The following is a 27,356-nucleotide window of genomic DNA, read 5'->3' as shown; positions in this document are numbered from 1 at the left end:
TCTCTATTTTATAGCCAGCCGTGTGGACATGTCAGTCTTGGTCCCACCAAAGGCCGCTTGGAGGACTCATCTGGGTCCTGCTGGACCTCAGCAGACCCGTCTCCACGGGGCATCGGACACCCAGGGCACAGCACAGCAATGGCCGGATGCCGGGGCGAAGGGCGGGCTCTCACAGTACACGTGAACCAGACCGCAGGGGGTGAGGCCAGGAGGTAGGAGCTGGGGACACACAGAAGGCTTGGTGACACGTGCCTGCCGCCACGGCCCTGGCTCACATGATGCCGAAGTGAGAAATGATGAACGCCAGGCCCCTCAAGTCCCTCCGATTGAAGGTTCCCCGTGTTTCTGTTTCGGTGTCCCTCCTGCTCCATTTTGCCCACGTGGAGTGAGCCCTGACGATCTAGTATGCACGGGTCTCTGGGTTGTTCTTTTTAACGTTTGACTCCATTTATAGTTATTAGAGAATATCATCGGTATTCCCGGTGTTGTACACGATATCCTTGGAGCTTACTTTATGCCTAATCGTCTGCACCTCTTAATCCTCTCCCCCTACATTGCCGTTTGGGGTATCTCTTTCTTGATCAAACTTCCTTTCTGGTGCAGTTAGGTTGTGATCGGTTTTACCCTGATACGTGCAATAATCGTAAGAAAAATTAACATCCAGTCTGTCGCCCTCTGTATGAGCTACAAGCTAAAAATAATTCCTTTACATACAGTTAATCCCCAGGTAACCCAGTGAGGCCCATAGAGGCCATGGTTGTCGTTATCTTACCGTCCACCTGGAAGCATAGGGATGAAATTACCCACCTGCCCAAGGAGGCCCCGTGCCCCCAGACACATTGGTGTTTCTGTGGTTATTTCTTGCTTTTCTTTATACATTGTTTTTTATTTTTGTATTTTTTTTTTGCTTTTTATTGAAGTGTAGTTGATTTACAACGTTGTGTTAGTTTCAGGTGTACAGCAAAATGATTCAGTTATATGTATATATTTTATATATATAGAGAGAGAGATATTCTTTTTCAGATTCTTTTCCATTATAGGTTATTACAAGGTAGTGAATATAGTTCCCTGTGCTCTACAGTAGGTCCTTGTTGATTATCTATTTTATATATAGGAGTGTGTATCTCTTAATTCGCAAATCCTAATTTGTCCCTCTCCCCCTTTCCACCTTGGTGACCATGAGTTTGTTTTGTATGTCTGAGTCTGTTTCATAAATAAGTTCATTTGTATCATTTAAAAAAAATTAGATTCCACATATAAATGATATCATATGGTATGTGTCTTTGTCTGACTTACTTCACTTAGTATGATAATCTCTAGTTGCATCCATGTTGCTGCCAATGGCATTATTTCATTCTTTTTCATGGCTGAGTAATATTCCATTGTATATACACACCACATCTTTGTTATCCATTCCTCTGTCGATGGACACTTAGGTTGCTTCCATGTCTTGGCTGTTGGGTATAGTGCTGCAGTGAACATTGGGGTGCATGGATCTTTTTGAATTAGAGTTTTCTCCAGATATTTGGGATTGCTGGATCATATGGTAGCTCTATTTTTAGTTTGTTAAGGAACCTGCAAACTGTTCTCCATAGTGGCTGCACCAATTTACATTCCCACCAACAGTGTGGGAGGGTTCCCTCTTCTCCACACCCTCTCCAGCATTTATTGTTTTAGACTTTTTGATGATGGCCATTCTGACTGGTGTGAGGTGATACCTCATTGTAGTTTTGATTTGCGTTTCTCTAATAATTAGTGATGTTGAGCATCTTTTCATGTGCCTGTTGGCCATCTGTCTGTCTTCTTTGGAGACATGTCTGTTTAGGTCTTTGGAGCGATTATTCTTTTAGGATAAATTTTTAAAAGTGAGTTTGTCTATCTGGAGGCTGTGCACATGTACAATGTGGTACCCAAATTCCCACAGCACATTTCTGCTGATAGTTTTCTAGTGTTTTGCCCCCAGACCGTATGTGGTCCCGTTTAACCCTGCGTTTTCTTCCCCGTTAGCAGCGAGATGGTGTGTTTACAGGACAGTGTCTGGCTCCTTACTAGGATTACGTCTTTCTTTCCTCTGACTGTCACCTTTCAGTGGGAGGTGCTGACCGGCTTTCACAGTCTTGGCGGGTGGACCACATTCATTTCTTCCTCACCACGGGGTCGCAGAGATTAGAAACAGTGATCGCCAGAGCCCTGGAGGGGAGGGTGGAAGCCATAAATGACAGTGGTCGCCCTGAGTTCTCCACCACTGGGCTCTCCTCAGTGCAGCCTTTTGGGGCCACCCGTGGAACTCAGATTCTGACAAGTATGAATTAACAGTTACAGCCGGGCCCCAGCATGCAGCCAGCACCAGCTGTAATTACATCTTCGTCAGCAGGCCATCAAAACCCAGCTCTCCTGAATCACCCAGTTCCCCTTTGTGGTTCCGTTCAAAATCGAATTTCCTTTTGTGCATGTGACAACTTGTGCGAATTGTTGGTTCTTGTCCTGTGGGGACACTTATCTGTGTGTGTGTGTGTGTGCGCGTGTGTGCGTGCGTGTGCACGCGCGTGGCGGAGGGGAGGTGATGATGCAGAAAAAGCTTCTCTGTATATTAGGGACATAATCACTTGTTTCATCTTCCACGATGAATTCTTGTGCCTTCGGTCTTAGAGAAAGTACTTTTTGCCAGAATGAGTCAAGGGGTTAACATTTTTTTTTTCTTGTTGTAAATTGTTCTGTTGTTGAACTTTCATGGTTTCTGGGCTGACGTGATTAGAAATTCCCCTCCAGTATTTTTACCTGTGGCAACAACTGAATCCTTAGCCTAGGTGATGTCCGCAGGGGGTGATGTAGGAGGACCCCAGGTGCTCATTCCTGTTCAAACTGGGAGCCCTGTGTCCAAGGGTCCATCCTTCTCTGCTGACCGCACACCATGACAATGACTAAAACCGCCAAGCGTGACGCTTACTAAAGGGGTTTCCTAGAAACCTGCCCTTGCTTCCGTCTGTTCTGAATTTACTCTTATCTACACTATCACCCTCTTGTCCTGCCTTTCCTGACTCTGAACGGATTATCTTTCCAGACCACCTTTTAGATGATTCTGCAAATTGAGAAAAGCAGCATGTAGGAGGAGGGGGTCTCCTGTGCAATCATTTGCTCACATATTTTGTACATTTTGGTGGTGTTCCTCTTTTCACAACCGATATAATCATTGTAAGAAAACTTAATTTGGGAGGGGGAATTTTTTTTTTTATTGGTGTATAGTTGCTTTACAGGATTGGGTTAGTTTATACTATACAGTAAACTGAACCAGCTGCATGTGTACATTGATCCCCTTGGTGGGAGGATGTTTGATTTAATTCAGGATTTCAGACGGAGCTGCTCTCTGTCTGAATATAGGTCATTTCTGGTTTTGACCACGTCTTTCTCGATGCTTGCGATACTGTGCTGTATAATAAGAAATATATGTGCTTGGTCCCTGTCCCCATTTCTGGCACAGAGCTCCTAAAACCCTTGGAGTTTCCCAGGTGTTGAGAGCCTGAAAGGTGTCTCTTGTTATGTTCGTGAGGTGTGCCCTTTGGAACTCACTCAAGGATGGTAGCTGGTTGCCAGGGAAACCAACCAGCAGCTAAAGGGTTGGAATTTTCATTCCCACCCCCTGACCTCTCGGGACGGGGAGAGGGGCTGGGGGTTGAGTCCATCACCAATGGCCAATAATTTAATCAATGGTGCCTGTGTCATGAAGCCTCCATAAAACCCCCAAAGGTCAGGGTTCAAATAGTTTCCTAGTTCGTGGAACACGTGGCGGTACCAGGAAAGTGACAACCTGGAGAGGGTTTGGGGGTCCCCTGCCCCCGCCCCAGATCTCACCCTCTGCGTCTGTCCCATCTGGCTTTTCCTGAGTTATCTGCTATTATAATAAACCAGTGATCTAGTGCGTAAAATATCTCCTGACTTCTGCGAGCCATTCTAGCAAATTAACTGAACCCCAGGAGGGGTCATGGCAACCTTCCATCTATAGCCGGTTGGTCCGAGGCACAGGTGACCACCTGGCGTCGGAATTGTGGTAGAGGGAGGGGTAGTCCTGGGGGACTGAGCCCTTCCCCTGTGGGGTCTGAGGCTACCTCCAGGTAGATGTGTCAGAATGGAGTTGAATGGTAGGACACCCAGCTGGAGTCGCAGAATTGCTTGTTGGTCTTGGAAAAGCCACACTTGGGAACTGGTGATCAAAATCTTAGAGCTTTTCAGAGGTGCCTTATTAATTCTCCATAAATGCCCATATATTTATTGCATTTATTCCTAATTATTTCCTGAAATGCTGATGTTTGTTTCGATTCTGAATAGGGTTTATTAAAAATGTTATAAACTCTGAACACATCAGAATAAAATATTTAAACGTCAATAATAAATGAGCACACGTCATCACAGCATCTGCCACGCCCTGCTTTGCTCCAGATGCACATTCCTTCCTCCCCCGAGACGTAACCCCTATCCCAGGTGTGGTGTTACCCATTCTCCTGTTTCTCATTGTGTGGGTGTGTCTCTGAAATTTAATTTTGCATTTTTTCATCCTGACATAAGTAGAGTAATGTCTGTGATGTACTTTCTTTGCACCATAAATTTGTTTCCTGGGGTCGTTGTCATAAATGACCACAAATCAGGTGGGTTAAAACCACAGACCTCCATCCTCCCCATCCTGGAGACCAGACGCCTGAGGTCCAGGTGTCCCAGGGCCGCGCTCCCTCCAGAGGCTCCAGGGGAGGGTCCTTCCTGCCTCTTCCAGCTCCTGGGGGCTCCAGGCGTCCCTGGGCTCGTGGCCGCGTCCCTCCCGTCTCTGCCTGTGTCTTCACGTGGCTTCTCCTCTGTGTCTGGGTCTCTCCTCTTCTGTGTCTCTTAGAAGGACCCTGTCATTGGATGTAGGGCCGCCTCATCCAGGAGGACCACATCTCGGAACCTTCATGGCTGCGAAGACCGCATTTCCAAATACAGTCCTGTTCAGGGACTAGGGCTTCAACATGTCTTTTGAGGGGTCAGTTTACCCCAAAGCACTTAGTATTAAATGTCGGCGATCTACCGATGTTGATGCATGTAGAAGTAGGTTGTTGCTTTCCATCCCTGTGAAGTCGTCCACCTGCACATACATCATGGTTCAGATCCATTCTCAGGGTCAAGGACACTTGGGTTCTTTCCGGTTCTTTCCTGTTACCGCAGCTTTGCCGTGAAGGGTCCTCCATGGATCTCCACATCTCACTTTCTCTAGGGAATATCACAGGCAGTGACATTTTAAGGCTAGAAGGTTCTCACATGTTCACGTTTCCTGGGAATTCCATTTGGTTTTCCCAGTGCACAGTCCAGGTACTGAGAATTCCCAGTGGTTTACATCTTCATCATATGCGTTAAGTGTTGGACTTTTCAGTCTTTGCCAGCTTGGGTCCACTGCCGAGCTCTTCAGTCCTGGAGCAGGAAATGGCATTTGCTGTGTTTTAATTTGCATTTGCATTTTCCGCAGTATCCTTGTGGTGGAACGGTGTCCGTGGGATTCTTTGGCATCTGGACGCTGGCTTCTGGGAAATGCCTCTTCCCCGTTTTTCTAGGGGGTGTTTAGCCTTTGTGTTTTGGATTCATCTCTGTTCTTTATTCTGTCTGTTGGTTTGTATCGGTTATGTATGTTGCCGATACTTTTTCCTTTGTATTTTCTGCTTCAAGAACATACAAGAAAGTAATATTGTATGGTTATAACCAAAGATATTGGAACATAGGAGAAAAATATTTTGAAAATGGAGGAAAAAAAATAGATACATGTATATCTGTGTGTATATCTGCACACACGTACATATACATGCATACATATAGATGGAGTATGTGGCATATATCATTTGTGGAATGCACGTTGATTTATAACTTCCTAGATGCACATAGTTATATGGAAGATTATTTATTCAAGGGACATGATTCCTTCTCAAGTAATTTTGATATATTAAGTACGGGGCTTTTCTGGTGGCCCAGTGGTTCAGAATCCACCTGGCAATGCAGGGGACACGGGTTCGAGTCCTGGTCCGAGAAGATCCCACATGCCGCGGAGCAACTTAGCCTGTGCACCACAACTACTGAGCCTGTGCTCCAGAGCCTGTGAGCCACAACTACTGAGCCCACGTGCCACAGCTACTGAAGCCCGTGCGCCTAGAGCCCGTGCTCCACAACAAGAGAACCCACTGCAATGAGAAGCCCGCGCACCACAAAGAAGAGTAGCCCCCACTCGTGGCAACTAGAGAAAGCCCGCGTGCAGCAACGAAGACCCAATGCAGCCAAAAATAAATGAATGAATGAATGAATAAATTTATAAAAAAAGAAATATTGAGATTCCAAAATTTCTATCCCATTATCAGAAGAATCACATTATAATGGCCTCACTGATGACAATGTTCAGTATACTCTGAGCCTGTACTGCCTGTGGTGATGGCTTTGTGATTCATGGTATGTGGGAACAGGGAAATATAATTTCAAAATATAGGAAAACAACGTTAAAGAAAATAAATGTCTATTTCATTTTAAAAAAACAACAAGAAAAGAACAGACAAAAACATGATTTTACCAATTCCATCCCTGACACCTTCTACTTTCTAATAGATTTTCAGTCTCAATTTTTTTTTTAGCCATATGCTTATTTAATCTGCATATAGGGATCAGACTGTCTCCTTTGTGTGCTGCTTTTGGAAATGTCCCCATCTACTCTCTAGGCAATTAAATAGTAGCTCATGTATAATTTGTCCTGGTAGCTAATTTGTTATTTTGAAGGGAAAACATCTAATGTTTCTCTCTGAAGAATACTTATACCTATTGTCCTTTGTATATTATACTTTATCGTATGCTATGTTGTATATCATTCCTATCTTGCTTTTTTTTTTGAGAAATTTATATATTTATGTTTGGCTGCGTTGGGTCTTTGTTGCTGTGCGCGGGCTTTCTCTTAGTTGCGGCGAGCGGGGGCTGCTCTTCGTTGTGGTGTGCGGGCTTCTCATTGTGGTGATTTCTCTTGTGGCAGAGCTCGGGCTCTAGGCACACGGGCTTCAGTAGTTGTGGTGCACGGGCTCAGTAGTTGTGGCTCACGGGCTTAGTTGCTCCGCGGCAGGTGGGATCTTCCCGGACCAGGGCTCGAACCTGTGTCCCCTGCATTGGCAGGCAGATTCATAACCACTGCGCCGCCATGGAAGTCCTCCTATCTTACTTTTTAAAAAATAAAGTATCAGTTTAATTTTATGAAAACCTGACCTACGGGGCACAGGGTTAGACAACTATGGGTTGGCTGCATGGTTTTGAGAATAAAGTTTTATTGGCACACGTGGCTGCTTTCGTGTTACAAAGGCAGAGTTGAGTAGTTACAACAGAAACCGAAAAGCCCACAGAAGTCAAAAGCATTTCTTGTCTGGCCGTTTGCAGACAAAGCTGGCTGGCTCTGACCTAGAGAGGGGACTGCATTTTAGTTTCCTTTCCTCCCTTATGTGGGTGGTGTGGGTCAGTAGATTCCCTAGAAGGGGTGGTCTTTATTTCTCGAAAGATCCTGACCGTCGTGGAGCCTTATTCTGTGGGATTCTGTTCCCCAGCGACTTCACTGAGCACTTGCTTAGTGATATTTATCCTGGAGCTGGAGATCCCCTTGCTGTGCTGTTTTTTGACAAGTGTGGATGGTAAAGTTTTGATGCTTTGTTTAAAAAAAAAAGGGGAAGAAAGAAAAGAGAGAGAATTAAGAAGCTTTCTATTTCCTGCCCTTTTGCTTCGGAATAGTCTAATGGTCACGAGAAGCTTTTGAAAAGTGGAACGATTCCCTTTGAAAACTCTCAGGGTTTGGGAGTTTTCAGCAAAGGAATTCTAAGTCAGCTTTCAAAACGCCTCCATGCTTGTTGCTTGGTTGAGGGCTTCTTCCTCTTCTGTGGTTGGTTCCGGCAGCATCCTCCTATTGATAGAATCGTCTGTTTCCAGTGTTAGACTTGCTGTGTTTTTACTAAATCTCTTTCCTCCAGCTCGGGAATGCTCCTGATTCCAGTTGAATGAAGTCAGCTACTCCCCTGGGCTCCGTTTAGACCTTCATTAACTCTTTTCAGTTTGCTTTTTCTCAGCTCACCTTTTAGTCTCTCAATTCTCAAGCAAGGGATGTTAAAATTTTTCAAATTTTAAGTTCTTTTGCTAGCAAAACATCCACGCTTAGACATACTCCCTATTCCTCCAGGAATCCCTGTACATCCCGAGAGAGTATGTGGTGTTCTTTCTTTGTGGTCCAACGTTGAGGTGAAGCTTGCACCTGCGAATCATTTTTTAAAAATCTTTTGATCATCACATGCACATTTGGGTTTAAAATGTGCAACCACAGGGCACTGAGTAATGGTGCTTTCATATATAAGAGAGGAAATTATGGAAACTGTAGCATTACGTAGCGGAAGCCTATGTGTTACCATGGTAATAAAGCAAAAGTGATGTGAGTTGTAAAAAGAAAAAAGTTGTAGGACAGTGGCAGGCTCTGATGTCACCTTTGTAATGATGATTGTATGTCATCATTATACGTATTATTTCATTACACGTACGTGTGTGTGCATGCATTGTGTGAAGTCTTCAAGGGTGTGCCCTCAGTCCCTGGGGGCCCAGGGGGGAGTGTAGAGGATTTATGTGTCTTTATGTCCCTTTATGTCCCTTTGTGTCATTTAGTGGCATTCTTTTCTATCACTCCGAAACCTCTATTCTACACGTTATCAAAAGCCGTGGACTTGATTCCAAATTCAGAGCCGGTCCCCTGGGTAAACCAGTTAGCACCTTGAAACAACCCAGCAGGTTGATACATTCATAAAGATAAGAGGCTTAATTGGTTCTTTCTACAAGCAAGTCAAGACCATTCCATTTGTCTGTGCCGTAGGGTCAGGGAAGGTCTTCAGAGGGAGTGAGTGCCCTTCAGGCATCTAGGAAGCAGTCAGTAGCGTCATAAATCAAATCTAGCTCCGATACAGAAAACCTGCATCTCCCAGAGGCCGTCGGGCCCTTGCATTTGGGGGTGTCATCCTGGCTGCCTCCCCCCACCCCCTCAAGGTCAACGCGTACCACGAAAAAATCGTACCACGATTTTCAGTGCTGACTACCTCTGGTCCCCTGGTCGGGGCTCCTGTCCAATAAGCCCTTTGAAATTCCCTTTATCGGGTCTCCAATTACAAACGATCACGTCTCCCCTGTGGAGTGTGCCCTTGTCAGGATAACATGTATGGCTGGCCGTGGTTGGTTCCCTTCACCGTGCATCTAAATCTGTCCAGTGAAGACGGATCGGAAAGTCTGGTTCTCGGATGGATGCGCTCAGCAGCTGAGAGGCCTGGTTAAGCACCTCAAGGACACACGTCCAGGGAGCCTTCTGTCTCACCTCTGCGTCCTGAGCTGCTCCGTTGTCGGGGACCAAACGTCCAAGTGCAAGCACGCTGTCCCAGCAGCTTAAGACATGTGACACCCCCAGTTGACGTTCCATCATGTCCTAGGGACCCGCCATCCATGACTCCAGCCTCCTTGGAGGTCAGCCTCTCGCCGGAGATGCTGGGTGACCCAGGGGAAGCCCAGGGTCATCACAGGGGTCCTCATAAGAGAGGCTGGGGGGCTGAGGGTCAGAGAGGGAAAAGTGACGGCAGAAGCAGAGGTCATGGCTTCCTGGCTTTGAAGGTGGAACAGAGGACCACGGGCCAGGGGATGCAGTGGACTCTCAGAGCTGAAAGAGGCAAGGAAACACTCTCCCCACGACACCTCCAGAAGGAACACAGCGCTGCCCACACCTGGATTTTCGCCCAGATCCACTGTATGCTCCCGAACTCTTAGAATTTGAAGAAGATGATACCTTTGTGCTGTTTTGAGCCACGATTTTGTGGTAATTCCCAAGAGCCCCCAGAGGAAATTCATACGCTCTCCTCTCCCCTTAGATCTCAAGTGTCCAGACCATCACCTTGTGGCTTTTTAAGCTCCTTGCCTTCAGATCCTGCCCTTCTGGGGCACGTTGATAAGACTCACCGCTCAGGTGGGCGCCTGCGTCACCTACCTGTGCCGGGCGCTGCCCCGGACGCCACGAGGGAATCCTTGAAGCATCAGCCCCTCCCATCCTGATGATGGCTTTGACGCATGTCTTAGAAACGCCCAGATGACGCCCACGACGTGCTGGATGTCGTACAGCACTTTGTAAACGTCGGCGTGTTTAATCTGTGTTCCAAGACCACGGGGCGGGCACGAATCCTGCCCCCAGTTTACCGAGGGGAACGTGGAGGGATTTTTTTTTTAACATTAGAAACGATTCGGTTTTATGAATGAACATATATTAAAATTCACAGTTTATAGTATAGTCTAAATAAAGCCTTTCAGAAATCCACTGTAGGGTCCTTGATCGAAGCAAAGGTGACAAGCTTTCAAGAAACATCCTTCTCCTTCCGATACCGTGATCTGAGGATGGTGCACGTCATGCACCAGGCATGATGGAGTGTTTCCTGGGTGCCGTGTGCTGGGAAATGCATATCGGATTCTGAATAGACAGGAAGGTGCTCTAAACAGTGCTCCCTCTGGGATAAATAACATCTCCCATTTTCTGTACACCTTAGGAAAAAAAAAAAAAGATCACATCACCTCAGATGGGATTCCCTAGGAGTCATGGAGCAGGGAGTTAGGGTGTGATGTCCTTCAGACACGTGACATCTCTCTGCACAGAGCTGTGAAGACAGTTAATAGGGCATCGGGAGGTATGTCCCAACATCGTACCAGGCAGTGGGTACTCCTGCTTCCTCAGCAATCTTCATGAGTGCTGAAAGGAGGAGGACAGTGTCAATGATCTGCCCTTGCAGTGGACGCAGGACACGAAAGGTGCAGCCCTTGGAGGGGGTTGAAGGCTGGGCTAAGGTCCAAGGAGCCTGAACCAGGCTGGGACCATCAGTGATGCAGAAATAGCTCAAGATGAGGGTGGCCATACTGTCATTTCTCCCTTGTCTGCTGGGTCCCTCATCAGAACCCCAGATCCCCACAAATGGTGTGAGTTACCTCCATCTCCATTCTCCCCAGGACAACTGGTCCCAGCCCCAGTGAGTGTCTTAGACGTTGGGTCTGGACCTCCTCCCAGGACGCCCGATAACGGATGTCGATAGTGGTGTTATTACAGATGGCCAGTAGGCACACAAAAAGATGCTCAACATCACTAATGATTAGAGAAATGCAAATCGAAACTACAGTGAGGTATCACCTCACACTGGTCAGAATGGCCATCGTTAAAAAGTCTACAAATAACAAATGCTGGAGAGGGTGTGGAGAAGAAGGGAACACTCCTACGCTGTTGGGGGGAATGTAAGTTGGTGCAGCCACTATGGAAAACAGTGTGGAGATTCCTCAGAAAACTAAAAATAGAACTACCATATGATCTAGCAATCCCACTCCTGGACATATATCCAGACAAAACTCTAATTCAAAAAGATACGTGCACCCCAGTGTTCATAGCAGCACTGTTTACAACAGCCAAGACATGGAAACAACCTAAATGTCCATCAACAGATGAATGGGTAAAGAAGGTGTAGTACATGTGTACAGTGGAATATTACTCAGCCATTAAAAAGAATAGAATAATGCCACTTGCAGCAACATGGATGGACCTGGAGATGATCCTACTGAGTGAAGTAAGTCACACAGAGAAAGACAAATGCCATGTGATCTCACTTACATGTGGAATCTAAAATATGACACAAATGAACCTATCTACCAAACAGAAACACACAGACACAGAGAACACAGTTGTGGTTGCCAAGGGGGAGGGGAGATGGGGGAGGGATGGGTGGGAGTGTGGGATTAGCAGATGCAAACTATTATATATAGAATGGATAAACAACAAGGTCCTACTGTAGAGCACAGGGAACTCTTCTCTATCCTGTGATAAACCATCATGGAAAAGAATATGAAGAAAGAAAGTGTCTCTGTGTGTACAACTGAGTCACTTTGCAGCAGAAATTAGCACAGCACTGTAAATCAACTGTACTTCAAAAAAAACCCAAAACAGCGATGTTGTAGGATCAGATGCACCCAGCCTACAGAGCAGCCCGTGGACTGGAGGGCATGGTGGGATGCACCTGGGGTCTGGTTAGAGGCCGGTGCAGAGGGGCAGAAGGAGTTCGTTTTGAAAATGATTCTAGAGACCAAGTCACGCCGTCTTGACTGCTTGCCCGTGGAAAGTGAACCAAGAAAGACTCGGGTCATTTGGGGTTTCTGACTCAGGGAAGTCGGGGTGCATGGTGGTGGTTGTCCAGGAAACGGGGGAACTGGCAGGTGGGGATGGAAGGATGATTGACCCTGAGGTGTGTCCGCAGGGTCTCTACCTCTGGGTGCCAGCTGGGCTGCTCTGAGCGTCTGTGTGCAGCTCAGAGGTGCAGATGGAATTTGTGGTTGCAAACATGCAGGCAGGAAGGGAGGTGACCCACGAGGCCGTGGGTGTGGGTGACGTACCCATCGTGACTGATGAGGAAGATGGGGAGGGTTGGAGTCTCTGGAAGAAGCAAGACCTGGCCATTCCGTGCAGCACCTCCCCTCCGTCCTCTCTGCCCCTCATTTTCGTAATTTGTTAATTCTGGATAATACCATCTCCTAAGACTGTTGTGAGCATTGCTGACATAATACATGGGAAAGCATTTGCAACACTGTAAAGCCCTGGATAGTTACGTAGTTATAAGGCATTCGTGTTCCCCTCTCACCGCACACAGCTCGCGGCTCTGTTATGCACAGTGTGAACCCCACCCTCTGCTCTCTTTCCTTCGCTTTATTTTATTTTATTTATTTAGTTTTTGTGCGCTTGCACCCAGCCCTCGACCCATCACCTCTGCTGGTTTTCCGCTCCAGGGGCGCGGGGGCTCTTATCTAAATGATCTCTGTTGGCTTTTTGGCTTCATGCAGAGAAAAACTTCAGCTGTAAATACACGGTGCTCTCCCCAGCCCTGTGCCCCGGGCCCCCGGCGTGCGTCTGTCCTTCAGGGATTCCGAAGCGTCTGATAAAAGCCACCCTGTTTCCTACCGGGGTTTGGCTTCACATTTGAGACATGTCTGCCTTCTTACAAGTCTCCAAGAGGATCTTAGTTGTTTTTTTTTTTAAGCTGCAGGTAAAATGGGAGATGTTGTTTATCCCAGAGGGACCACTGTTTAGAGCATCTTGTTATCTATTCAGAATCCGACTCTCATTTCCCAGCCCATGGCACCCAGGAAACACACTTCATCATGCTTGGAAGAGCTCCTATCAATGACAAGTGAACAGGGACAGGTAATCCAGTTGTGCTGGGAGCTGCAGCAGGTGTACCTGGGAGGTACAGCCTTCATTTTAACAATTGTAGGAGGTACCGTCCTCAGGTCCACGGTATCATCAGAACAAGGATGTTTCCCGAACGCTTGTCATCTTTATTTTGATCAAGGATCCTGCAGCGGATTTTTGAAATGCATTATTTAGACGATGAACTGTGAATTTAATATGTGTTCATTCATAAAACTGAATCGTTTTTAATATGTTAAAAAAATCCCTGCATGTCCTCCTCTGTAAATTAGAGGCTGTATTTGTGTGCACGTCGTGGTGTTGGGATACAGGTTAAATGTGCCAACATTTACGAAGTGTTTTCCAATATCCGGCACAGCCTGGGTGCCACGGGGATGTTTCCGAGACGTGTTTTGAAGGCATCATTAGGAATCGGGGTGGGGGATGCTTCAGAAGGATTCCCTCGTGGTGTTCAGGGCAGCGCCTGGCACACGTAAGTGCTGCAGGAGTTTCTGCTGCTCTCACCGAAGCTGCTTGGACCAGTACCATGACCTCTTTTGTCTGTTGGGTTCTAGCTCAAAAGGATTTGGGGAAAGGGGTGCTGGTTATTTCCTCTTCATGCTTTTTAGATAACCTGAAGACATCCTCGTTTAAATATAGAGTTGGGACATGTAGTCATCAGCTCAGGCTGCCCCAGTAGAACACTGCAGACTGGGCAGCTTAAACAACAGACATTTGTTTCTCCAGGTTTCGGAGGCTGGGAGTCTGAGATTACGGTGTGGGCAGATTAGTCCCTGGCGAGGCTGTCTTCCTGGCTTACAGATGCCGCCTTCTTGCCGTGTCCTCACGTGGTGGAGAGGGAGCTCTGGGGCATCTTCTTTTCTTTTAAGGACACTAATCCCATCCTGGGGGCCCCACCCTCATGACCTCATCTAACCCTAATCCCCTCCCAAAGGCTCCATCTCCTAATAGCACCCCATCGGGGATAAGAGCTTCAGTGTATGAACTCGGGGGTTGCACACATTCCATCCATAGCAGGACGTATGCATTCACTGGACACCTGTTTAAGAAGCATCTCCCACCCGCCATGGACGTTGCTGGTCTCAGGTCTATGTGGCAGAACCTGAGCATCAGGGGCCGGACACCCACACAAACACCTGGCATCTGGGTGAGGAAGCTGAGGCTAACGGAGAGTGGTGGCTTTAGCAAGGTCTCCTGGGTCACGAGAGGTGATGCAGAAATTGAACCCTGGTCCTGGGACCCACAGTTCTTTGGTGCCACTCCCTCCTCCAGAGGATGTAGCTAAATGTCCCAAAGTTAACGTTGGGCGTGGGAGGGAGTGTGTGTTGTGCATGTGACCGAGTGTATGTGTGTGCCTGCTTATACACACGTGTGCATCTCAGCGCCTACCAGACTTCCTTCCTTTCACTCAGGCATGATGTGTCATCACCCTGATGGGTGAGGGTTAGGACAGTGACATCGGATGTCGGGAAGAAGAAATGCATAAAACCGTCCATTTCGTGAGCTGTCAAAACATTTAGGAATTAAAAAGTACAAATGAAATCTCATTTCTTCTATCTTTATCATCTGCCCAGGGCTTGGAAATGTTCTGCAGATGCTCGGGGGTGGCTGTTTTTAGCCCAGCATCTATCATGTGTTTAAGTGGGATAAGTGGATGAGATTAATTCTCCGTGAGATGCTTGAGCACGAAGAACAGCTCTTTTTTTTTTCCTGTCCTTTTCTATGTCAGAGAACTACCTGGCTGGGCAGGGCCACCCTGGGTGAGTGTGTGTACATGCATGTAAGTGTATTTGTGTGCATGGGTGTATATGTGTGTGCATGTGATTGCGCATGTGAATGTGTGTGTATGGGTGTATATGTATGAGTGCATGTGACTCTGTGTATGGGTGTATGTGTGTGCATGTGACTGTGCATGGGAGTATATGTGTGTGAATGTGGATGGGTGTATATGTGTGCATAGGTGTGTGCATGTGAATGCATGTGTGCATGGGTATATGTGTGTGTGCATGGCGGTATGTGTGTTTGCATGTGAATGTGTGCATGTAAATGTGTATGTGTGAATGTGTGGATGGGTGTATATGTGTGTGTGCATGTGACTGTGTGTGGATGGGTATATATGTGTGTGCATGTGACTATGCATGGGGGTATATGTGTGTGCATATGAATGTGTGCATGGAGGTATGTGTTTTTGCATGTGAACGTGTGCATGTAAATGCGTGTGTGTGCATGTGAATGTGTGTGTGCATGGGGGTATATGTGTGTGCATGTGAATGTGTGTGTATGGGTGTATATGTGTGTGTGCATGTGAATGTGTGTGTGGATGGGTGTATATGTGTGTGTGCATGGGGGTATATGTGTGTATGCATGTGACTATATGCATGGGGGTATATGTGTGCATGTGAATGTGTGCATGAATGGGTGTATATGTGTATGTGCATGAGGGTATATGTGTGTGCATGTGAATGTGTGTGTGAATGGGTGTATATGTGTGCATGTGAATGTGTGTGTGTGCATGGGGTATGTGTGTGCAAGTGAATGTGTGTGTGTATGGGTGTAAATGTGTGAGTGCGTGTGACTGTGTGTGCATGGGGGTATATGTCTGTGCTTCGAAGTCCCTTTCCTTCAGAAACAGGATGATCAACAGATTTCCATTGCAATCCCGTCTCCTGACAGTAGCTGAATTTTGGGCCCAGTGCTGTGCCCCTTGGGCATCCCACACTCACGTCCGGCACACCACAGGCAGTACCTTCTGAAACTGCCATCCTTGTGTCTTAGTTGGACATGCGGATCACAAGCACTGTTACCCAGACAAGAGGACTTTCAACCTGTGGGGGAAGTGGACCCCCAGATAAGGCCCGCTGGAGGACCCAAAAGAAGCAGCCTCTAGAGAGGGCTGGACACGTCCCAGGGAAATCCCAGGAGCGGGGAGCCTGTGGCTGCAACAAAGCAGGTCTTTCTGATGGAGGTGACTCACTCTGGGGGTGAAGCACGGCAGGGGGTTTCTGGGCATGGACCCCTGAATCCTCGGCCTGGAGAACGGTTGACTTACGAAGCAAGCTCGTCCCAGGAGCCGATTGAAGGATCTGTTTGCCAAGGAGGTGTACATCCATCCTAACAAGAACGTCTCAGACACCACTGAAGGGAAGAGCAGTTCCTCTGTCTTGTAATAACGCATAACGGAAAATCATCTGGAAAGTGTATGTGTGGGACCCTCCCAGCTCTCACCCTGCGGCCCACGCTCTGCACGTGGCTGTGCCCGGTCTGGATTTTATCACAAGTGGAATCCCAAGGAGATGCCGTCTTGGATTCTGTGAGTCGTTCTTGGAAATCCTCAGCCCTGCGGGGGTCCTGGGTACCCCAGTATCTATAGTCAGTGGGTCCGGAGTGCAGGAGGACCCCAGAGACGTGTGGTGAGCTCAGTTAAGGAGAACCGAGGCCATAACACGCAGAGGCTTTGCCATCTCTGGGTGGACAGCACCAGGATCGAATCACAGGACGCCCAGTTGAGGTGGAAACAGAACCCTGGTCGTAGCCACTGCCCCGGGAAGACAGGTAAATCCAACATCCGTTCCCAGAAAACAGACTCAGGGCACATGCGACGTGCAGGCAGCGTCTCCTATTTAAAACGAGTAAATCCTTTTTTCTTGGAGGATTTTTTGTTTAATACATCTGAAAAGAATGGCATATACAGAAAACCAGTTGTGAGAAAGCATCGGATCAACACTGACGAATTGACAGGGATGAGACTTGGGGCTGGTGGAATAGGTGACCTACGCGTTTCTAAAAGTTGGAAACTGCAACTAAAATAAGATGAAAAAGCCCCTATCAGCACTTGGGGAAAAAAAACCCAAACACTTAGGAGTCTTCATAAGACTGCGTGTCAGATCAATATGCTTTATGCTTTATAACTGACATATAACATTGTATAACTTTATCTCCATAAAAAAGTAGTAGAATCCTGTCTAAAGGAGCTCGTTGCTACAGTGAAATGAATGTTTTTTCCTGGAGAGGCATGACCCCTGACCCCTCCTGACCCCATGGCCACCCCTTCCCACCCCGTCCCAGCACATGAGAACACAGGCTTTCCAATAACGCGTGTTCCCCTCTGTGGACTTCCTTGCAAACCTCAGGCTCCTCCTGGGAGACGCCCGTATGTTTCAGATTGTCTTCGTCAACTCATGTCTTGACCGTAGGGTCCCAGGATCTTGCTTCCTTGAGTATGGGACCCGGTAACATCAAAGGAACAGTTAACCTGGCTGCCCTCAGCAGTCTCCCATCTTTGTCATGTCCAGTGTTTTTGGCAGGTGGGTACACAGCCCTCTTGGGAGATCACACGGGGAGGTGTTGGTCTTCCACACAATACCTTCAAAGTCGCAGCTTCTCTGCCTGTCAGACGGCTCCGTGGAGTAAAGGAAGCTTTGCCCTGCACTTCTCTTCTTAACCTTCTCCAGCCCGATTATAAGTGCCGGGGGACATTTGTCATCACGACTTCCGAGATGGCCCTTTTGAGCACGTCTGAATCCAGAAAGACGTGACCGTGGGGTTGTTTCCTGGCCTGCGTGTGTACCTGAGGGTCCCACAATGGTACAATCTTAGAGGCGCACGAGAAGGACCAGGGCTAGGCGCGTTGAGCGGATTTCCAAAAGTGTGTTACATGCGATGAGCTCCTGAAAAGTCATTGTCATGACAGTAAGATGAGGGAATTATGTAGGTTTCTGGATATTGAATCGTAGCCCCAAAGCCCCTCACTTCCCACAAGGTCTAATCCCTTGAACTTCTCTGCCTGGTTCTTTTAATCCACCGGTTCTTTTGTTTTTGTTTTCTTTTTTGCAGTTTTTAAAAAATTATAGTTGATTTACAGTGTTTCAGGTGTACAGAAAAGTGATTCAGTTATATATATATATATGTATATTCTTTTTCTGATTCTTTTCCATGACAGGTTCTTACAAGATTTTGAATGTAGTTCCCTGTGCTGTACAGTAGGACCTTTACATACAATAGTGTGTGTCTGTTAGTCCCAAACTCCTAATTTATCCCTGCCCCCGTTTCCCCTTTGGTATCTGTAGCTCTGTTTTCTGTTTGTGAATCTGTTTGTGTTTCATAAATAAGTTCATTTGTATTATTTTTTAGACTCTGCATATAAGTGATGTCATATGGTATTTGTCTTTGTCTGACCTCACTTAGTACGATAATCTCTAGGTCCATCCATGTTGCTGCAAATGGCATTATGTCATTCTTTTCCATGGCTGAGTAATACTCCATCACACACACACACAGAGTTATATATATACACCCCACCACCCCACGTCTTCTTCTAATCCACTGACCATGCCCAGGGACCAGCTCCCAACCCAAAACACAGGGTGTCTGGCGTTCAAACCTTCCTCCTTCCCTCCTACTGCCCGAGGTCCACTTTTCTCAATCTCTTCTCAGCCTTTCAAGCTTTTTCTTGAACTTACAGTTCTCCTGCTGTAACTCTCCTCACTGCATGGAAACCAAGAACCTTTCTGCCGTCTTGACGTTTCCACCTCAAATTGCTAAATGTCGTGCGTTCAACACAGAGGCAGAACAGTCATCTGCTCTGAGCCAACGAGGAAGCATTTCAGTTTCATCAGGCGTTGGCCATACAGCAGAAACGAACACTGCGTTGTAAACAACTCTACTTCAATAAAAATAAACTTTTTAAGAAAGAGTTGGAGACCTGAGTATTTACACTGGGGTCTTCGTATGCATCTATCGAAATGGATTAACCCAATGTGGAAGTACATCCCACTTCCTGCACCCATGGAGGCTGGGCTGCCCCAGCCTGTCCAGCCCGGCTTTGTGTCTGAGTCCATGGAAGAAGGTCGGAGGTGCTGTCTCACCCACAGTGTCTGTGAGCGTGGCAACCCCCGTGTCTCTGCTCTGAAAATTGACTTCTGTTCTTCTTCCCTTCTCCCTGCAGACCCCGGATGAGGGAGCCCGGACCTCCGTCTACGCGGCGGTCACCCCAGCGCTGGAAGGCCGTGGGGGCTGCTATCTTTACAACGAGAAAGAGACCAAGTCTCTGGGGGTCACGTACGACCTGGAGCTTCAGCGACAGCTGTGGGCCAGAAGTTGCCAGATGACGGGCATCGCCGATGTGACCCAGGAGGTCTTCTAGGGTTAGCCACCCGCCGGGGAGACCGTGATCTGCCAGGCGCGTGCAGGTGTGTCTGTGCTGGACCACGTGTCTGCGTCGTTCACATCCCCCGCCCTTGGGGCTCTGTCTCCCCAGCGTCTCCCGTCGGCTTCCTTGCCCTGGGCTGGAACTTGAGGAGAAGAGGAATGCTGAGTGCGACCCCAAGCAGCTGGCCCTCAGCCATGAATCTCGTGATCCCCAATGTGTCCAGTTGTACCGGGTGCCCTGAGTCATTAAACCCTGCCAGCCACGCAGGCGGTGTTCTTGCTTAGCACAGAGGCGCCGACGACCCTGGGGTAGAAACATCCGGGTGAAACAAACACTTTCAAGGGGGCCTGGGACTCTCGGGCGCTGGTGGCTTTGAGGGTGTCCTGTGTCCCCTGTTCTCTCGCAGTTTGTGCCAGAGGTGCGGCTCTGATCTGTGGGTCCTGGAAAGGGAGAGACGTGAGCCTTCCTTAGTCTGTTGATCAAGGGTCATGTGACCACCCTAACCCTCTGCCCCACCATCTTTAGGGGGACCAGGTCCTAGGGGCTTCCTGCCACCATTAGGGCATCTATCAGGGCTCTCACCCCGTGACTCATGGAAAGACCCTCAACAGAGGGGTAGGGAATTCTATAGGACACGGGGTAAGAAAGGGGGCCTGGACACCTGTCACCGTGGGGTCTGTGGGACAGGGTTGGGGCCTGGACCCTGTCACCATGGGGTCTGTAGGACGGGGCCTGGACACCTGTCACCATGGGGTCTACGGGACGGGGCCTGGACACCTGTAACTATGGGGTCTGTAGGACAGGGATGGGGCCTGGACACCTGTCACCATGGGGTCTGTGGGACGGGGCCTGGACACCTGTCACCATGGGCATCTGTAGGATGGAGCCTGGACACCTGTCACCATGGGCATTTGTAGGATGGAGCCTGGACACCTGTCACCATCGGCATCTGTAGGATGGGGCCTGGGCATCTGTCACCGTGGGGTCTGTGGGACGGGGCCTGGACACCTGTCACCATGGAGTCTGTGGCACAGGGACGGGGCCTGGACACCTGTCACCATGGGGTCTGTGGGACGGGGCCTGGACACCTGTCACCATGGGCATTTGTAGGATGGGGACTGGGCATCTGTCACCGTGGGGTCTGTGGGACGGGGCCTGGACACTTGTCACCATGGGGTCTGTGGCACAGGGACGGGGCCTGGACACCTGTCATCATGGGGTCTGTGGGACGGGGCCTGGACACTTGTCACCATGGGGTCTGTGGCACAGGGACGGGGCCTGGACACCTGTCACCATGGGGTCTGTGGGACGGGGCCTGGACACTTGTCACCATGGGGTCTGTGGCACAGGGACGGGGCCTGGACACTTGTCACCATGGGGTCTGTGGGATGGGGCCTGGACACCTGTCACCATGGGCATCTGTAGGATGGAGCCTGGACACCTGTCACCGTGGGGTCTGTAGGACGGGGCCTGGACACCTGTCACTGTGGGGTCTGTAGGACAGGGACGGGCACGGGGCCTGGACTAAACCAATCATGGGATTCAGCTGCACAGGGTTTGCCGGTCTGCACATTTCCCCACCATTTTTTAGGGCCTTAGTCTAAGAATGGCAGCTTTGCTGCCCACTTGCCCTTCAGTGGTCACGTGAAGCCTCTCTCCTGGTATCTGCTTCTTCATTTCATCGTCTGTTAACACAGGCATGTTCCTCTCCTGGAGACGTGTGCAGGGCTTGGATTCTACTTCAGACCACGATACTAATGTAATAACAGCAATCATGTCGAATGCCCCGTGCTTCCCTGGATCTGGGTGCCCATCGCAGTCTGTCAGGCTCTTCCTGAACTAGTTTCATCGTGGACCTTCCAGGGTCTGCAGACACCTCATCCTTCAGCAGCGTGACGGCCGCCCTCTACGCCTTGGAAACAGGTCAGTGGTGGGACCATCCTGGTTTCATCCAGTTCCCTCTGTAGTGGCTTGAATGGTGGCTTCTCGAGATACATGTCCACATCCTAACCCCTGAAACCTGCAAACGTGTTCCTATTGGGAAGAGAATCATCGCAGATGTCATTAAGGTCTTAAGATGAGGACACCATCCTAGCTTATCCAGGTAGGGCGAATGTACTCACAAGGTTGCTGATTGGAAACAGGGAGAGGGAGAACTGATTACAGAAGAGGGAGGGGGTCATGTGACCACAGAGTCAGAGATGGGAGGGATGCGGCCACAAGCCCAGGGACGCCTGGAGCCCCCAGAAGCTGGAAGAGGCAGGAAGGACCCTCCCCTGGAGCCTCTTCAGGGAGCTCAGCCCCGCATCTTCAGAACTGAGAGAGAATAAATTTCAGTTGCTTTAAGATACCAGCACCTTGATGGTAATTTGTTACAAGAAACTCATACAGTTGTTGACACATGTGAACATCTCTAGCAGCTTAGTGGACCTTTGCCTGGGCATCCGGGCCCGCCCTGCTTCACCCACCAGTCAGGCAGGGAAGGCTCAATCCTCTCTCTGAGAATGGCTCTTGGGTTCTCAAATTCCAACATGGAGAGATCAGACATTTAGAATGCTAGCGAAAGGACTCTGTGTGTTTCCTGCCAGACTGCACCCTGAATTTCAAGACCAGGGACCACTGGTCAGCTAACCATGCATTCCCTCAATTGGCAAAATCCCACTGAGGCCCCAAACCTGATGTCAGCCCCCAGCACATTCATGCGTTGGAAAAACAACCAGCAGCTCTTCCAGAGCGGGGTTCACACTACACTAGATAGATAGATAGATAGATAGATAGATAGGTAGGTAGATAGGTAGATAGATAGGTAGATAGATAGAAAGAAAGAAAGAAAGAAAGGGTTTCTGGATCAGCAAACTTTTTATATATAGGACCAGTTAATAAATAGCTTCATATTTTAGGGCTTTATGATCTATTACAACTGCTCACCTCTTCCATATGACACACAAGCATCTACACACGCTACGCTAACGTGTGGCTGTGTTCTAATAAACCTTTATTTACAAAAAAGGGGGAGGTCAGATTTATCCGAGGCCCGTACTCTGTTGACCTTGGGTTGACCCCTGTGTGCCACGTGGAGCCTTGTAAGTCCTGTCGTATGGGTGGGCATTTAGCCTCAGAAAGACTCGGTGTCTCAACCAGTTTCAAGTTCCTGCTGGCCCTTAGGTGGGAACCTCAGGGGTGTCTAACCCCAGAGACCATGTTTTCCTTACAGATGAACAAGATGTTATGAGTTCTGTGTCGTGCAACCAGGAGACGGTGGTGTAAAAGGACAGGAGACCAGGATGTGTACGTTTGAGGTCCTCACCTCCTCGCCTGCATCCTGCTGTGGTTGGCAGAGCTGAGACCGCAGCGTCTGGGACTGTTCATGTGGTGGCCTGAGAGGAACAAACCAGGGCCCCTTCTGCAGGTGCGCAGACTCTGCAGGACGTCCACTCGGATAAGAAACATCCTGACACCCTTCCCGGGAGAACCATAGGGTGACAAGGAGGCTCCTGGGGACCATGGACCAGCACGAGGAAGAGAGCTGCCAGAGGGTCAGAGATTCCTGTCCCCCTTCATCACAGTTGCAGGGGAGGTGATGATTACGGTGTGAAGCCACAAGACGATTTGTGGGTCCTGGTGGCCCGTGGCTCAGATCACTGTGTGAAGATGAGGGCGCGTGGTCCCAGTGGAAGACCCTGCTTATTCAAACAGCTCACTATTCTGTCGTGTATAAGAGTGTCCTGGGCGGCTGTAACACAGGACCACAAACTGGGAGTCTGAAAAGAACAGACATTCATCCAGCCCCCGGTCCTGGAGACCAGATGTCTGAGGTCAAGGTGTCCCAGAGCTGTGCTCCCTCCAGAGGCTCCAGGGGAGGGTCCTTCCCGCCTCTTCCAGCTTCTGGGGGCTCCAGGCGTCCCTGGGCTTGTGGCTGCATCCCTCCCGTCTCTGCCTCTGTCTTCCCGGGGCTTCTCCTCTGTGTCTGGGTCTCCCCTCTTCTGTGTCTTATAAGGACCCTGTCACTGGATGTAGGGCCACCCTCCTCCAGGAGGACCTCATCTCAGACCCTTCACTTCCATCCGGATAATCAAGAATGATCTCTTCATCTCAAGATCCTTCATTAGTTACATCTGTCAAGAGCCTTTTGCTGACAGTCATATCCACAGGTAACAGGGTTTAGGACGTGGTCATATCTTTTTGGTAGAAAATATTCAATCCACTGCATGGTACATGAACTGGATACTTGGAAACTCAGGAAACATCCATTCCTTTTCTGGTGAACTGGAAAACCACGGAGGTCACGGCTTCTTCTATATGTACCCAAGGCCGCTTTCCTGGGCGAGTGACCCATGTCACTACACGGGACCCTGGGCTCATAAGGACGCCTATTGGCTTAATGCCCTATGACCGCCATCTTGAAATTCTTAACGAAGCGTGAGCAAGGACCCACATTTTCATTTTGCCCTGGAACTGCAAATGCGATAGCCCTCTCTGCTCACGTTCCTTCCAACCTCAAGAAAGAGGAGCAAGTCTGCACCCAATAAGGACCCCCCACCCCCAGCACACCCTCCATCCAGCCACTGATGTGCTCAAACCTACCTTTCATGGGTGGTGAAGACCTCTCCCCGAGATCCAGTAAGGCTAGTGGGTTTTGGCTGCACACTGGGGGGGCCTCTGAAAACCACTAATGCTCACCTCCACCATCAACAGAATCCCCAAGTTCGTTCCTCTGGGCACCGGCATTCATTAGACCTCCTCAAGCCATCCTCTTGTTCAGGCAAGGTTGAGACCCTCTGGGCCAGGCAAATGCAGATTGAAGCTTCCAGCCCTGGGCGCCAGCCCCTCCCAGAACTGCTCAGATGTTCTGCTAAGCCCTACAGCCCCGACTGATGTGTTTCAGAACTAGAATTACTTTGTATGTTCAAACCAAGATGGAGACATGCCTTGTCTAATATTTCCGGACAGCCAGGATAATGTACTACAAAGCAGGATCTTGACTTCCAGGAGGATCCCAACCTTGGAGCATTTGCACATCACTAGAGAGCTTTACGGCTTGAGGTCATAGTACCCAAGTGCCAGCTACTCTTAGCGGCATCACAAAGTTGGTTCCCAAGTACAGACTCAGGATGAGGATGCAGGAAGAGTCCTGGCCAGTCCGACATCCTCTGTCACTTTGAGAACAAGCTTGCTGGCCCCTGAAGGATGCTGCAGTCCCTGGGCGAAGATAGGCTCTGAGAGCAATTTGGACTGTGTAGGACCCTGGCCTCTCAGGGCTCCTCCTCTTTGCATGACCGGCCTTATGTCGCTCGTCCACCAGGGGAGAGAGAGGACACAGTTCTGGAGAAGTTACCATGTTCCCTCGACACCTGATTGTGGAACATTCCTCAGAGCTCAGAGACACTTCCCAGCAGCTGGAGAAGTCTCGTGGACCACTGGGTGAGTAAGGCCACGTCTGTGGCATGGCGGGCACTGGGGATCCTGGGTTTACACCTGTCGCTGTCGTTCGTGGAGCCTGGGAAGGGGGCTGTGTGCATACACACCGGGATGGATGACCTTCCATCCCTGGGCAAATCTTGATTCAGTAATTGGACCCATGGTGCATGTATTTCTCAGTTCCCTGCACGTAGCATCAATGAGTTTTGTTCGACAGTGGGAACGACCACCTCATCCCTCCATCCATCCATCCATCCATCCTTCCATCCTTCCATCCTTCCATCCTTCCATCCTTTTGTCCTTCCTTCCTTCCATCCATCCATCCATCCATCCATCCATCCATCCATCCATCCATCCATCCATCCATCCATCCATTCGGCAATGATGTGTTGAGTAGTGTTACCCAGCCAAGCTCTGAGCAAACACTGGATGGAGCTCAAAGTTGAGTGGCACAGAGCTCTTGTCCTAAAGGAGCTTGCTGTCTAGGGTAGGATTAGGACTCAAAGATATCAGGTCTTAATGCCTAGAAACTGGGGATGGTACCAGACGTGATAAGAGGCACTTTTGACGGGAAAGAGTGGGCTCTGCAAAGGCGGGTCTGTGTCCGACATGACCCAGCTGAAGCTTCCTCCGTCTCGGCTCCCACTGGATTTTGAGGGTGCCTGTATCGAAAATACCTCTCATCTTGGCTATTAGGAAATACAACCATAGAAGGTGCACCGGGCTCCCTCCAAGGCTGGACAGGTTGGGAGGCTGGTTAGGAGCTCCTCAGGTGACCCATGGGTCCGGGAGGTAGCACCCTGCCCATTTCCCATGTGGGCTCTTCCTTGGGAAGTGTCAAGTCTCGCATTTGTTAAGCACCCTCGTTAAGCCTTTTGGTCTCTGTGTTTCCGACTCTTCATCCATCCAATAATGCTCCTAACATGTGCCCTGTCTCCAACCGGGTTTGCCGAGTGGACAGCAAGACGGTATGCGTTCTGTTTGAAGGATGCTTAGGGGTAAATCCCTGCCAGGCATGGTTCTCCATCCAAGCTCCGTAGTCACTGAATTTGTCGTTTAACCAGAGAAATGAGTTGGGGTTGTATTTTCTGTCGTCTGGGTACCAGTATCCTAGGGGTTGGATCTAAATCCGTACGTAGCTTGTTTACCAACGGCCACAAAAACACAAACACGATCCCAGACATGAGGACATCCTGGGTTTCTGCATGTGTGATGGGGGAGCATCTGTACGTAGTAAAAAGCTTGAGAATTTTTCAGTCTCTGGGGCTCTCTTCAGTGAAGCATTTTCTGAAGTTCACAGTCTTTTAGCGATCTTTGCGTTTATTGCTAGCTTAGAACTTCTGGTGATATTGCCTACATCTGTTTCTTCCCTTTTTTTCCCTTCATTCTTTGCCTTCATTCTGGGATGTCATGTCGGGCTTCCTGAGTTAATGCCTGCCCTTTATTTTTTACTTTTCATATTTCTGGTCGCAGGGTCCTCATTTCTGTCTGTCCCTTGGACTGCATCTCATAGATACATAGTTCAGTCCTTATTTTCATGGTTCCTCTTTACCCCATGGGTTACTTCAATGGGTATTTAAAAATCCCCAAGTATATAGAATTAAAAATAATCCTTTTACTGTCATGGGTCCAGGAATGCATTAAAAAGTACATCTGTTCTAATTCACCCAGAACCTACTTGTTTTGTCCTTAAAAGACCCTGCGGGACTTCTGGCCTACCGTGGTACCAGATGTGTAGATGCAATAAAACATTTTCATTTAAAATATCCTGGAAAGGAAAAAAATAGCATGGGAACTAAGAGGAACACTTTTTTAAGGGAGGAATATTTAGTTTTCTGGCTTTATTGAGGTATCAGTGACAAATAGAAATTGTATCTCTTTAAGGTGGACAACATGTTCTGATTTGCAGCAACAATGTGAAATGTCTATTGCCAACTGCATAATTTGGTCAAACAGTTTACCCTCCAGGATCCCGGTGTCCCATTCTGTTCAATGGGTCTTTTATGGTTATAAGACTCAAGAGGATGGATCTAAGAGCGTTTTAAGGCTGCAAATACGTTTCCTGTATGAGTCATGTCGCCGTTGTGGGTTTGGTGCAAATCACGTGGACCTAGTGATCTGGACTCCTTTCCTGATATCCTGGTGCTTCTAAGCAGTGGCTGTTTTCTCCGGGGTGCAGGGAAGGGTGGGGAGGGGCACCCTGAGTGGACCTCGCACTAGCATTTGGCAGGAGGAGGCCAGCGTGTTAATTTCTTGCAAGGCACAGGACAGGGTACCCAGTGTCAGAGGTTCTCACACCTCACATGACTTCTTCACATCTGGCCAGACGTTCACATAGGGGAAACCCTGTTTATAGTTAACCCCAGCCTAGAACTCACGGCTGTTTACACATCAGTGCAAGAGATTGAATTTCCAGGCAAGCAACCATTGCATTCATAGAAGATTATCCTTGACTTGAATGTTCAGCATTTGGGGAAACCGTAGGGCAGGCGGCAGCTCGTGGCATTTGAGTGACCA

The 27,356-nt window shown here is 48.7% G+C and overlaps 1 protein-coding gene and 2 long non-coding RNA genes across 8 annotated transcripts in view; 2 read left to right on the top strand and 1 right to left on the bottom strand.

The window, feature by feature from the left end:
* The window catches only part of DHRSX (dehydrogenase/reductase X-linked), a 195,903-nt gene extending 176,218 nt beyond the window's left edge, over positions 1-19,685 (top strand). The window contains exon 7 of the mRNA XM_049704901.1: positions 19,218-19,685. Within this exon, the coding sequence (XP_049560858.1) occupies positions 19,218-19,415 (198 nt within the window). The 3' untranslated portion in view covers positions 19,416-19,685. The remainder of the gene's footprint in view (positions 1-19,217) is intronic.
* A 384-nt stretch (positions 19,686-20,069) lies between these two features.
* On the bottom strand, positions 20,070-21,012 carry LOC125963082 (uncharacterized). 6 transcript variants are annotated; one of them, XR_007474865.1, is made up of 4 exons: positions 20,900-21,012; positions 20,430-20,509; positions 20,242-20,354; positions 20,070-20,161 (listed from the first exon to the last, which is right to left on the bottom strand). It is a non-coding gene; the product is annotated as an uncharacterized LOC125963082 (long non-coding RNA). The 6 variants fall into 6 exon arrangements; XR_007474866.1 differs by having other exon boundaries at positions 20,242-20,316; XR_007474868.1 differs by having other exon boundaries at positions 20,825-20,932.
* LOC125963081 (uncharacterized) overlaps positions 20,763-27,356 on the top strand; it is a 106,067-nt gene continuing 99,473 nt past the window's right edge. The window contains exons 1-2 of the long non-coding RNA XR_007474864.1: positions 20,763-21,344; positions 22,636-24,842. This is a non-coding gene — a long non-coding RNA (uncharacterized LOC125963081). The remainder of the gene's footprint in view (positions 21,345-22,635; positions 24,843-27,356) is intronic.

The sequence above is a fragment of the Orcinus orca genome, chromosome X (genome assembly GCF_937001465.1).
Source record: "Orcinus orca chromosome X, mOrcOrc1.1, whole genome shotgun sequence".
Taxonomy (NCBI): domain Eukaryota; kingdom Metazoa; phylum Chordata; class Mammalia; order Artiodactyla; family Delphinidae; genus Orcinus; species Orcinus orca.
Note: the sequence above shows the minus strand (reverse complement) of the source record. Positions and strands in the feature narration are given on the sequence as shown.